Below are 14,043 nucleotides of genomic sequence, written 5' to 3'. Positions count from 1 at the left end.
CATGTTACCGCACTCCCTCCCTCCTCTTATTGGCTGTTATGTTTTCAACAATGTATCATCCATCATTCTGAAGCGTGTGCGCTGTAGCACCCAGGTGTGTGGGTGAAAAAATGCGTCTGCTCTGACGGGGTCAAGTTTGGACGAGGCAATTCCCACAGGTCATTATAAATTTCAGCGGGAGTGTGTGCACCCCTGTGTGTGTGTGTTTGCTTGAGCCTCAGCCCCTTAAAGCTTGTTAGCAACATTCATCTCCTCCCTTGTTTCCCAATTTGTGCCTCGCGGCTTTCCCTCCTACAGACTTATAAAAGCATCTCTGTATTATTTCGTTGGAGACTCACTCAAGGATTATCCAGCCACTTACAGCAGATTTGCAGATTCAGGCAATTAGAGGGCAAATGCTGATCTGCTTGAGTTGAATGCTGCAAAACGACTGAATGTTTCAAGCTTTTATGGAGCTGATTTGTAACCATGAGAGCTTTTAAACAGCATCAGCAGTGTTTGATATATTTCAATTTATCAAGTTTGCAGACAGCTGAGGAGTCATGCAGAAAAGTCTCTGCATAAGCTGAAGGAGAACTGGTTAAAATTAACATTAACACAGCTCTAAGGGCATGATTGCAACCTCAGTTCAGTGCTGATATATACACGGATTTGCCTCTTCAAGAAATACTCATAAAATCCATGCTGTTTGCAGGATCCATAGCAACAGAAAACTGTGTTCTTGCAATTTTAGATTGAACTGATAGGGGTTATTTTACTCTAAACAGTTATTAATGACATATCAATCATGCCAAAGCAATTTTCAGGCTTCTGGAAGCTGAAGTGTTGCAGTTATTACTCCCAGTAATGCTCATTTGAATTGATATTTCAGGACTTGGCTCAGGAGAGAGATTGGAGAATCAGTTTCATAAGCTTAGAAATAGACTGATGGGGAAATATTAGCCTGGCAGAGGGGCTGGAAGTGTGGGGAGGGGTTTCAATTCTGTAGAAAAGGAGTGAATACACAGTCCAGATGCTTCATAATTGTCTTAGCCTGTGCCAATGTTGTGATTAAACATTAAGAAACTTGCCAAATCTGTTTGCCTTTAGACATCAGATATGGGCGTTTTAAAGAAAAACAGTATTTTGTTCTGTAATTGGGGTCTTAAAAGAGTGTGTTTTTAACTTTTAAAAGGAAATGGTCAAGTAGGTGAATAATGACTCTCCCTTTTTAAACCTCATCTACTGTGTTGCCAGCATTCGTTAAAACAGATTGTGTAGGGAGAAATGTGCAGCTCCAAACCAAAAAGCTGCACAGAATCTAATTCAACGTGTGTCAACAAACACAAACTTCTCATTTCTTTTTGTGTGGTCTGTTACAAACAGGATTATCACTCACCCCCCCCCCCCCCAAGAAAGTTTGGAGGATTTTTTGCATGTTGGGATATGAATTTTCCACAAATCTGGCTGACACTCAAATAAGAATTGAGGCTCGTCTCACCAGCACTTCTAAAAATAGAAATAAGCCGAGACAGGCTTACAATAACTGGCAGCCCTGGTGTTTCATGCCAGCCCAGCTGTAAAGTCCACGCATTTTAACACTTTTTAAAAAATGTAAGAAACCAACAGGCCCCATTCACATCTACCAGTGGCTCTTTTCAGCATGTGGCCTACTTGTGTCTGTTTCTTACAGTAGCATGATGCCTTTACAACAGTGGATTACAGAAATCCCCTGTAAATGAATGTGTACAGCAGGCTGTGTTTATATTCAGCCTCTGCTCTTTTTAGCTCTTTTTTTTAGCAAATTAAAAAAACAATCGAGGCTACTTTCCCTTAAAGCTTAATAAAAGATGACCTAAAGTGTGTTTCAGTCCAAAAGAAAACAACACAAACATGATGAGAACCTATCTTTCCAAGGACCCCCAGATAACCCCCACGCTGATTAAACACGTTAGCTGCCATTTGTACTGCTAGATGCTGTATTTTAAACTCTTCAACCTAAATACAAGCTTTTGTCCAGTTGAGTCTGACTTCTTACTTTTTCCGATCATTTGAGCAGCCAAATAAGAATTCCTCTGTGCTTTTTCTGAGGCTGTGGTCAGGTTCACCATTTGTGTTTTCTGGCAGATGTATTCCTCATCCTTTCATTGGAAAAAATCTTTCATTCTGGCCCTAAACTCATCATGCTGTGCTTCAGATTAGCGGGCTTCATGGCTTCACATGAAGACACAAAAGACATTTTGGTGGTCTCAATAAAACCAAAAACGAGATAGCCGTGATCATAGTTTGGGCCTAGTAGTGTTAATTTCGTCAACAAAAACTATGATGAAAAATGTTCATTAACAACCTTTTTTTTCAATGAGGAAGACGGGATGAGGACGGGGCTAAAAATAGATTACTGATGGTAAAAAGTCTGACAAAAAGATTACATTTTGTTACACAGATGAGATTAGGCTAAAATGTTTGTGCCGGACTGACGAAGATTCAGATTCTGTGTGTCTAACCTGCTGTCTGTCAAAACCAGAGGAGAGAGAGGAGGAGCAACGTGACAGAGAGAGGAGCTGATAGGTAGTTTAAATATGCCACTCTTCTCTGTATTTTAGAGGTAGTTTTTACAAGAAATCAAACTAAAATACAGCCAGTCTACCTTTGAATTGTTAAAAATCTCCAACAGGTGTTAAGTAGCATAGACTCAAAAAAATTGAAAAAAAAAAAAAAGTCAAAAAAATGTTATCCAAAGTTGAAATTCGTGCTAAAATTGGCGAGACAAAAGCTAATTAGCAAGTTAAAAAAAAGGCTATGTAGGCTATTGATTGTATAAAATGGGTGTTTCATTTTTTTTAAATTTGGCTAATTTTTTTAAGAGAGAAAATATGATGTGACAAAAAGTAAAGACTAAAATGTAAGAACTTTTTGACAAACAAAAACTGGACAAAAATGTTTTCAGAGTTTTCGTCGACTAACACTATGAAGGGTGAACAGCACTAAAATTTGACTAAAACTAAAAATATTTTTGTCTAAAGACTAAAACTACAACCTAATCTAAAATGGGCTGCCAAAATTAACACTGGGGCCGTGTGTAACTTGATGAAGTGGACGTGCTTAAATATTTATCCATTGTTGCTAGCTGGGCCTGCACACCAAAGTGAGCAAAGTGACTGATGCGTGACGTGTGATAGATTTAGGTGATATGTCACAGTCAGATCTGAGTTTTTATTGGCCCACAGTTGATTTATGTGGGAGTCATTGGTTTAGTATGGTTGTTTTATGGCACTCCCTGTGTGTATTTATTTTCCCTATAATGACATGGCATAACTTTAATAATTTATTTAAAGTTATTTCACGGACCCCCAAGTTGTGGCTTGTGGACCCCCAGGAGTCCTCGGACCCCAGTTTGAGAACTACTGACATAGGGTGTGCCCAGAAAGTGCTAATCCAGATGATTTCTTTCTGTTTACTTCTAACTCAGAGCTCATTTTGAGAGCTTTGGCTGGTTTCTTTTCTTAGCCTCTACAGACTTTGTTGTGTTTGCCTTAATCCTTACAACAGACATAGTGAAAGTAAATTTAGCATGAGCCATTGTAAGGAAAAGATCCATGTTAAGAAAGCCTCTTTTTCTTTTAGATGCAGGTAACAGGACGATCATTTTTGAGAAATAGATCTTGTTGGTACTCCAATTTTTTGTTGTTCAAAAAAAAAAAAAAAAAAGTTGGGACAGGAGCATATCTTTCTTCTGCTCTGTGGTCCATAAAAGGCAAAAACCTTGCTGATGTGACTTACATTTCTGTCTCCTATCCAGACACATTCGCCAGTAAAGTCGCTGCCATCCAGGACCAGTACGCTGACGCCTCTATCGGCAACGTCACCGGCTCCAACGCCGTCAACGTGTTCCTCGGCATCGGGGTGGCGTGGACCATCGCTGCCGTTGCCTGGCGCGCCAAGGGCATGCCGTTCAAGGTGGACCCCGGTAACCTGGCCTTCTCCGTCACCCTCTTCACCATCCTGGCTGTAGTGTGCGTGCTCACACTGCTGTACCGGCGACGGGCTACTGTGGCTGGTGGCGAGCTTGGCGGCCCGCGGACTTGCAAGATAATAACGTCGCTGCTGTTCATCTCGCTGTGGCTGATTTACATCCTGCTGGCTTCACTGGAGGCCTACTGCCACATACCAGGGTTTTAAAGGAGAGGAGAGGGGAGGGAGAGAGACACTGCCAAAATATAAATGAAAAGAGAAAGGGAGGAAACAGGAAAAAGAGGTGGATCAGAGTGGGCAGATCTTGTATTTTTAAGAGTCTGCATATGCTATAATTTTTTCTTTATTTAAGTTAAACTTTTCAATGTCTCATAAATATTATTTTTTATTTATTTCATTTCCTATTAAAGAGTGTGAACTATAATGGAAATATAGAAATCTCAACAATATCAAAAGTTATTTTTATCTAATGATGAAGAATATTAAAGAGAGAGTCTCCATTAAGTATTCATGAACATAAAGCTTGGATGATAACATTACAGAGCAGTTTTTAAGAGTGCTTTTATGTAGTTCCAGTTTCCTGCCAAACAAGTTTAGGAGAAGAAGAAGAAGAAAAAGACAGCAGGGAGAGCTGTTAGCCAATCAGCCGGCCTCTGAAGGTAAAAACAAAAGGGGAAGAAAAGGGGAAAGGGTGAAAGTTAAAAGTGGAGAAGTTGAGAGAGGAGGCTCGAGGCAACAAACTCGGAAAAAAGTCTGCATAAAAAGTTATCAAGAAACCAGAGGAGACAACACAGAGAAAGATTTAAAGAAGACGAATAGCTGCAGCACCTCTTCGATCTCGCTCTCTGAACAGGAGCACTGGTTACTCCCATTTTACCACCTGAACTCTCTCTAATACCATCAACAACTTTAAACTCATTTCTCCCAGTTGTAAAACACAGAAGCTCACACTCCGGGGCCCTCAGGTGAATCTGCAGCGGGGGGAACACTCACTAACTTGTGATTGTGCAGGCAAGATAAAAACTGACAACCTTTTTTTGTCTTTCCTTCTCTTCTTGAATACACTGTGCTGAATCATCCATTCCTCCTACACATGCACACACTCTTACTGTACACTACCTTTCCTACAACCACTCCACAGACTGTACGCTCTCCTCCCTCCCTCCTGCCTTACTATAATCCCCTCCTGTAGGAACTGTCTCAGAGTTGTGATAATGAGTCGCTGTAGTCACAATAACCCTCTTTTTACTTGAGCCAATCCCAAGTTCCTCTCATTTTATGCCAATCAACAGCCTCATCAAGGAAAAAACACCCTCCCCCCTTTTTTTCTAAACTTTTTAATGGCGTCACGTGTTGATGTTGTTACCGTGCAATTGTAAAAAAAATAAAGACTTATTGATATGTGATGAGAGGATGGAAACAAAGAGATTTAAAGAAGATTGTTCAGAAGATTGGATGTAATATCAAGATGTTGGATTAGCAGCTGTAGCTGTTGAGAAATCTCAAATTTGGATCAAAAAAAGTCCACCTTGTTATAGTTGTCTTTCTTGCTGTTGAGAAGCATTGTGCACTAACATCGTGAGGTACACTGTTTACAATCTAAAGTTGCATTAAAAAGCCAGGAAGCCACACAAGGACAAGCAGAGCTGGAAAATTGTACTAAGCTGGGAGACACCAACAAACAAGACAGCAGAGGACCAATCAGAATGAAGGATCTAAAGGAAAATGGCGGCGTTTTGTCAAAGACAAATCAAAACTATGACCATATCTAGTGTTTCTAATTGTACATGATTATATAAGAAACTTTTATCAATGTGTGTGAGAAACTGATGTATAATTTATGTAAAGTCCCCATCTTTGTAAAGAAAACCCTGGAGGGGTGAAGGCTTGGAAGCATGGAAGCTCCATGTGCCGTTTTTTTTTTTTTTTTTCTGTAACACAGCTCAACAAAAGCTTTTAAGGAAATGCATCACCAGGGAAAAAGACAGTTTGGGCTGATGACGAACAAAAAAAATCAGTGATGACTCACAGATGGAGATTGAAACGCTCTGAGGGGAAATGTACGGCAGCTCTGAAATATCAAGACTGTTCTGCAGAAGTTGTAACGTTTGCTTTCTACTCAAAATGAAAATCACAAGTCTCTGTTATCCAAAGATTTAATGGGAGAGCACTGTCACGCATCACAGTTCATTTAAAGTGTGCTGTTTTAACTTGTACAAGTCCCACAAGCCGCCAGTGCTGGTGGAAAAACTGGCTATTTGAAAATATGTGTTCACTCTACAGATTAATGTGATTGGTATTATTGATGGGAGTGGGTCTACATCAGCTGTGCAACATTTTTGTGATGGGTTTGCCGATTCAGGTGTGGGGGGAGTGAAAGCTAAAAAAAAACATTGCCACATATCATCCGATATCAACCGTTGTGTTGTCGTGTGTCTGAGAATGTGTGGACTCCAGGTTTACATTATGTCTGCGTTAACACCCCCGCTCTGCCCTCTGGCTGGTCTGACACTCGGCAGAAGGAGAAGCATACGGCTTGTCGGTGCGAATGATTGTTAAATGTAACAACAACGCAGTAGGAAAAGCTTCCTTTAACTGCCCACAACACTTTTTGGTACACTTCAAAGAAAATCCTGAGAGAAAACAATAATTAAAACGTGTGTTTTACCACCATTCACCAAGAGAAAAAGAGGACTGAAAACAACTATTTACCTGCCCACCATTCGCTTGGTAAATATGGACAAATTACCCACTGCTTTCATCCTTTTGTAAATGCACAGGAAGCTCAGACGTGACCAGGCTAAACAAACAGGAGTCTTTGCAAAGGTGAATGCTTGAACAAATGGGGGATAAGTGGTTATATAGGGCAGAGAAAATACGGATATGTTTCCTGTTGTCTCTGAAATGGGACACTAAACACTTCTTTCTCATTCTGACAGCTGTTACAGAAAGGATAAAGTGTCATATCTTAAACTGTGATGGTAGAAAATCTGTTAAACAGCACCAAAAGCTTCAGTGATTCCTCAAACAACTTAAGCTCAGCATCTCTGTCTCAGCCGATTTCAGACAGGCTTAGCCAAGATTCAGGGTTGGAGGGAATTTGGTCACCTGCCATGATTTTCTCACTCTATTTCAAGGACTATTTCTTGGCTGCAAATATTTGACGCTGCTGTCTTGAAATTAGACATGATGGTATGCCAAAGGTTGGACAAGAGCTGCCCTGACGTGAGAATTAGTGTATACTCAAAGAAATTTCTGTGTGAAGTGTGTCTGCAGGGCCGTAGCCAGACCTTTAGAAGTACTGAGCCTGTGGAGCCCCCATCTCCCCCATACAGAAAAGTCTGTCATTCTGGAGAAAGAAATTTCAAGAACTACAGTTTCTGATTATAAATCCATTTGATTTATTTTACAATGTCTTTTTTTTGTTGTTAACTTGTGTCAAATTTGGATATATGAAGTCAGCTGTGCTATCTAGCACGGTACAGCAAGTGTGGCAGGTATATTATCGTGATGTCTGCCATTTAAGTGTAGCGTGTTGGCTTTTACTGGCTTATAAGTGCTTAACATGACAAGTACAATGGAGGCCAATCAGAATATCTTTAAAGTTATTTTGTCCTTAGTTACACTACTCAAAATTGAAATTCCACTTTGTGTTGACGCTAGAGATGTCTCGATTGTGAAATTAGGGCTGATTCTTAACCCCTTTTTTTATTTTTTTGCTACAACACAATTGCAGAAATCGACATCACGGACTGGCTGTCCTTCAAATAGAACTTGATATACAGATTTGAAAACATCAACAAAATTAGCCCAGCTAGCTTGCTATGCTAGCTTGGCAACTATGTCAACAGGAAATTATCCTGACACATCAGCCAGACTGGTTTTTTGTCTCCACTGCATGGATATTTTACGTTTGTTTGTGAAACCTCTCATAAAAAGCATTTGGGAAGGGCAGGCCTTTTTAGAAAATTCTTGGTAGGTGATTGGATGTGCTGTCTGCCACATTCATTACGGGCCAATCAGAGCGGCAGAACAAAATGAGGTAGCAGACATGAACAGCTCCAGTGCTAACCTGAGCTGTACAGGCTAGTGCTGCTATAGTTTATGAACAGATGATGTGCCAACACAGCCCTGCCAAAAGAACCTGTCGGTGTGGCTCTTTGCTCTTGTTTTAATAGAGAAATGTGGTAAAACTGCCGCTGTGGCTAACCTAGCAAAGCAGATGGATACGCCCATTTCCTTGTTTTTCACTGGCGTATCCATCTTGTTAAGCTCCCATCTGAACCGTTTGGGCCTGATTAGAAAGTGACAGGACCAATCAGCGACGAGCGGCAGTACTTTCAGGCACGCAGAGTCGTGACGTAAACAAGCAGCAGAAAGAGGCCGGTGCAATCATGGCGGAAGAGCTTAGCGTGGATGCTGCTAAAGCACCAGTTTTATCAGAACTTGACAACATTTCTTCATTAAAAGAAGAACAAAGAACAGCAGTGAGTTGTTTTTTTTTTAAACGATAAAAGTCAAATACTTACATGTCTACAGTCGTCATGTTTTGCGTAATTCCCCGGTAGCACGTGCAGCTCGATAGCTGCTACGTCACGTGTTTTGTTGCTCTGATTGGTCCACAGAGATGTGAAAGACAGAACATTCATCCAATCACACTCGTGAGTTTTTTTTTTCAAATCCTCTGCCTTTTCTCAAACGTTTCCTATTGATGGCTTTCCCAGATAGATGGGTGAAACAAATCCATCTGGCGTGTCAGGTTACACTGTGGCTACATCTGAGCTAATCTTTCTACCAGTGGTAGACATCGCTAGCAGGCTTACAGTGCAACTGTAGCTACCACTTTGTTCTCCTCAAATGATGCTGATTAGTCCGAGCTGTTTTCAGTTCTGGCCCAAACATTGCAGCTTGTGTCACAGTGTCAAACTTAAACTAAAATGCAAGAACAATTCCAACATGTCCATCTTGTTTAATCAAGATTTTTGGATCAAGATGTCTGTCAACAGGCTCTGATTGGCTGATATGCATCGGTGCATCTCTAAGTGACACTAGATGAAAAGTTAGGAATCAGTGTTTCACAACAATATCTTATCACAAACACATGAATGTAGCAACTTTAAATTTTTGTCTCAAAATCTCACAAGCTGTCTATCTCTTGGCGTAATCAGACTGAAAACCAGATAATCAAAGGGGTCAACATGTTGTCAAACGAAGAGTAAGTTCAGAATGTCAAAGTGATGGACCTCAAGAGCTTGCTGGAAAGTCCAATCATGAAAAAGCTTTAATACCAGGATATTGTTCTTACTTCAAATCTCCAAACTCACAATCCTCTATATTGAGGTCATCACTCGTTCGCCAATGTTGACATAACTGGCATGTTTTCGAATGGCTCCTGGCCCGCTCTGACACCAGGATGCATGTCAGGCCAAACAGTTTTTCTCAATGAGCTCTGTAACAGTTGCCAGTCTCAGAATGAGTGGGCAGGATAATAGTGCTGCTGACGCCACAGGAACACGAGAATACTGGGACCGATTTAGAATTCGAGGCTTTTTAAAGGTTGATAAGCCTCGTTGGAGGACGGCTGAGTATGTGTGTCTGTGTGTGCATGCTCCCTAAGTGAGTAAAGAAATGCAACCATATTTTTAGTCTCTTGCCTGTTGCTTAGCGACCATCCATCTGCAAGCCGTTGTCTTCTTGACAGTCGCCGTCGTGTGCGTGACATTGTATGCGTGTCATTCTCCCGATGCTTCTCATTTTGTCTGCTTGCCCTTCTTCGAGTCAATGTGACATTATAGATTCTTATTTCATTTTCTCCCTCTTCGGGTGAAATTCAGCAAGTATTACTCATCGTCTTTTCTTTTTTTCAACACTTTTTTTAAATTTTTTTGCTCCCTGTGCCTCCCTTTGTTTGCATGTGTATCCACTGAGTGTAGATCTGCATGTCTGTGCCTTTGTATGGGTGTGCTGTTGTGTGTCGGTTGGTGTTGTAATCTCCTTATAAGGGCTCGCCCTGTGTGTCCCTGGCTGAGTCCCATACGCTAGATTAATGAATTAGAAATCCAACCTGACCCACTGTAAAAAATGCCTGAAATTTCTATCCCCCTTGTCTGTGTGCCAGATAAAATGCTGTTACCTGATACTCTCATTTGCCTAATGCTGGAGTGTATGAGTGTATGAATGAACACTGCGTGTAACAGATTAAGGTTGTTGAATCCACATCTTCTGGTTGGCCAATGTCTAGACACAGACATGCAGTGATATGCACACATTAGTTTGAATTTATACACACGATTATCATTATAATCAATCAAGTACTCTGTGTGTACTAGCACCCTTAAAAACACACACACCCTGACTGTTGTGACATTTTTGACTTCTACAGGTACAAAATGACCACAGTGAAATGTGAGATTAAAACTGAATCCCACTTACAGAGGAAATACTTTGTAATTGTCAGGGAATAGTTGTGATTGTGAGTACAATTGTGTGAGGAGTTTAAACAGGCATTGCAGTCTTTTTTTGGATTATTTTATGTATTAATTATCTGGAGATTATTTTAAATTCTTTGAATATGAGGCTAAGAGAATTGTGTGCTGGAACTTTCCATGTTTGACAACAAACAAAACTAAAAAATGAAATGTAAACACCATGCGTTCAGGTCCCAAGAGTATTACCCCAAATCCTTTAAGAGGAACCCTGCATGTTATCACAAGTTGACTTTTTTAAGTTGACATTATTGTCTTCTTTTTGTATGTTGTATAAGGAAACCCACAAGGTTTCTACATTTCTGAGTAAATTAAAAAAAATACAGTATCAATGTCCTCTTTGCTAAAACTTCACTTGTTTTTTAAAATTAAAAAGGATTTTTAGGATGAAAGTCCATGGGAAGAAGAACAATGCAGCTAAATTAAATCAGTACCCTTCCTGCAGAGTTTTACCCTGACACACCAGATAGACTGCTTCTTTTATCCATTGCAGGAAGGGCCGAACATTTCAAAAACTTCTCAGAGAGTGCCTGGATGTCCCGTCGGTCACATTAATTCAGAGTGATGAGACGGAGTCAGGCTCCATTAGTAACCCGAGCTCAACAGACGGGCGCTGCCATAGTTTATGAAGCTTGTTGGTGGATAAAACTTATCACAGGGCCAGTAGAAGTACTAAACCATGTTTTCTGCCAAGAATCTTTGCCAATCTTTGCTCATGTTTTGATAAAGAAACGTGGCCCAGTTCTGATAAAACTGCCATTTTATATACAGACATCTAACAGCACATTTAAACCCCATCAGTAAATATCACAAACCCGTGCTGAAGCAGATCAGCAGATGAGGGAAAACATCTTTTCTGTTATGAAAAGCCGTCAGTACTGTTCTCTGCTCTTTTTTAATAAAAAAATGTGTTCCAGTTCTGATAAAACTGCTGCTATGCTACTGCTGCATCTACATTAACGGCAGCCATTGCTATCAGCTTCCAGTTCTTAACCCCAACCATAGCCACCACCTCGTTCCTCTTAAATGATGCTGACGCTCAGTTTGAAAGATGGATTTTATAACATACATGGGATCAGGCCAATCCATCAGCTTTGCAAGGTCAGAAGAGTTTCACCCTCAACCGTGTTTAATTTCATATCTAAAAGCGGAATTAAAGCACTGTAGATTGTGGTGAGAACATTCTTTAGAACATGCAGCCTGATGACATCACTACCCAGAATGCATTGCACAAGCCTAAATGAGAAACTATTTCCACAATGTGAAAAACTAGTGTTTCTTTGTACAGCATACATTCAGAAGACACTTGTGTTACAGCTACACTTTAATTGGATTTCTATGGCCCTTAGGTCCCTGATTTGATAAGGTAAATTTAAGATTAAAGCTCTGTTAGGACTAGTTAGCTGGTCATGAAACAGACACAAATTATGTTGCCTTTTTTAGCTACAAAAGCAAACAAGACAATTTTAAAGACATTATATTATTTCTAGGTCATTATTCTTAAAGCCGATAAACCACTTCCATGTGGTAGGCATCAGATGGAAACTGCTTTTAAAGAATTCTGCAGAGAATAAGAGAGTTATGTTTACTTTAATGATAACAGGATGAGTATTTTTGTTAAAAACCAGCACTTCTGTTCCACTTTGTCCTCACAACATAAGCTCAAAGTTCCTCACAGGAGCTTTACAGCTGGACGTTTGTAGCTTTCATACATGTTGAGATACATTTGTTTACCAGACACAACAAGCAAGTATCCTGAATTTCCTTAAAAATCTGTTTCTTTGTTTATTTGCAGATGTGGAAACTGGCCTGTTTGTGTGTCTTTGTATGTGGAAGAGAGTGAGTCCTTAACACTACGACTTCATTTTTATTAGCCACTATATATTCATTTATGTCTTTCTGATTTTATTCCCTTCTCCACTTAAGCGTTGCCCTTCTCTACCTAATAGATATTTATATATTCAATTGGTTTCTTTGTTATATCAATGTATCATGCAGCCCTATTTAAGGTCACAAAGTGCTTTTTGATTTAAATATCTGGTGGTCTATTTTTCCATTTATTTTATTATTATAATTATTATTATGTTGTATATTTCTGTTGCATTTGTTTCCATTGTTTTGTGTTGTTTTTGGTGATTTGTTTTGTATAAAAGTCCTAAGAAAGAACAAATTAGCGTAGAAACAAATTAAATGTGCGCTATTCTCCTTTTTATCAGGTGTGTGTCTGCGAGCATGAATGAGGGCATTTCTTCATATCATTCCATCCATGAGTGTGTCGCTGCATGATTTAAACTCATTCTGAATAACAGTGTTGATGTTGGAAATGTCGTAGTAAAGAGTAAAGTATTTTTAAAACGCTGAAAATGACATGACATGAAAAATGATATAGATGTTTACAAAGACCAAACTTTTCTTTTGTCTCTTTTTTTCTCAAAGATGAAATAAAACTTGACTGGCAAATGCTCAGTAGTGTGTTTATTTTCCACTGATAGATGAAGCCTTTTAGATGCTGTTCAAAGTGAAGGAGCTTATTTTACTAAATGCTTAGCAATTAGTGAATGATCTGGAGTAATCATATTTAGTTTAAACTGATTATAGCTGCTGGTTAATTAGCCACAAGCTTGCTTTATATTTAACTGGCAAACGTCTCTTAGATTTCTGGTGCATTTTCAGCTGAGATTCAGATTAAACATCACTTAAATGAGTCTGCACTGTCAGGCCAGAGTCCTCTAACCTCAAAGGTCAAGTCTATCCTAAAACAACTCACAGATGCTTTTCCTTTCTGTTCAGAGGCGTTTCTCTCTGAATGGAAGTAATAGAGGGGAGAAATCCACAGTCCTTGTGAGTGGTAATTTGACCATATTTAGGTCTTTTTCTAACAGTAGCTCTCTCACATCTGTAAGGTGAGTTCAGGGTTGAAGTCTGACCATCAGGGGCAATCTGTGCTGAAGTGTCTTTGGCTATAGTCACCCGTTTTTTCTTCAGACTGGGTTGGAGAGTTTCAAATCACTGAAATAAATCATTGGTTTCCAACCTGGTCCATGGTTTTCAAAATTAGATTTGCATATATTACCTAAAACAATGAGGAAACATTAAATACTTTATATAAAGGCAGGCCAAAGTTCAGAGTGCCTCATGTGAGTGCTGTTAAAGACTCCTAAAGAGGTTGAAACACTGGGAATTGAACCTCAGACATACCTCTGAACACTCCTTCATGATTTGCTATGACATATTTGAAAGTTCTGCTGAAGCTTGGGTCGGGACCAAAAAGTGGATCGCGGAAATGCTTTCAGTGGGTCATGAACGTGTTCCTGGAAGAAAACTGTGGCAGAAAAGTCCATGATGTATGAAAAGTCTAGGCCAAAATACATCCAAACATCCTATTTTACCCTGTTTGTCATGATAACAAGTTCATTTTGGTCGTTTTCTTGAGATCCACACCTGCTGTACTCCTTTTCTGAGGGAAACAAAACTGGTTTTCTCATTTTGATATTTTAGTTTCTCAGAATCTCTAGAAAACAACCAAAATCTACTCCTATCATGAGAAATGGAATTAAATACAATGTGTACAGGCCTATCATTCTGGGGTTTCTAAAACAACATTCTT

General features: G+C 39.6%; 1 protein-coding gene across 1 annotated transcript in view; it reads left to right on the top strand.

The window, feature by feature from the left end:
* slc8a4b (solute carrier family 8 member 4b) overlaps positions 1 to 8,160 on the top strand; it is a 198,947-nt gene extending 190,787 nt beyond the window's left edge. The window contains exon 18 of the mRNA XM_041779975.1: positions 3,779 to 8,160. Within this exon, the coding sequence (XP_041635909.1) occupies positions 3,779 to 4,158 (380 nt within the window). The 3' untranslated portion in view covers positions 4,159 to 8,160. The remainder of the gene's footprint in view (positions 1 to 3,778) is intronic.
* The last annotated feature ends 5,883 nt before the right edge of the window (positions 8,161 to 14,043 follow it).

Source organism: Cheilinus undulatus, linkage group 22, assembly GCF_018320785.1.
Source record: "Cheilinus undulatus linkage group 22, ASM1832078v1, whole genome shotgun sequence".
Taxonomy (NCBI): Eukaryota; Metazoa; Chordata; class Actinopteri; order Labriformes; family Labridae; genus Cheilinus; species Cheilinus undulatus.
This window is presented reverse-complemented; position numbering and strand designations above follow the sequence as displayed.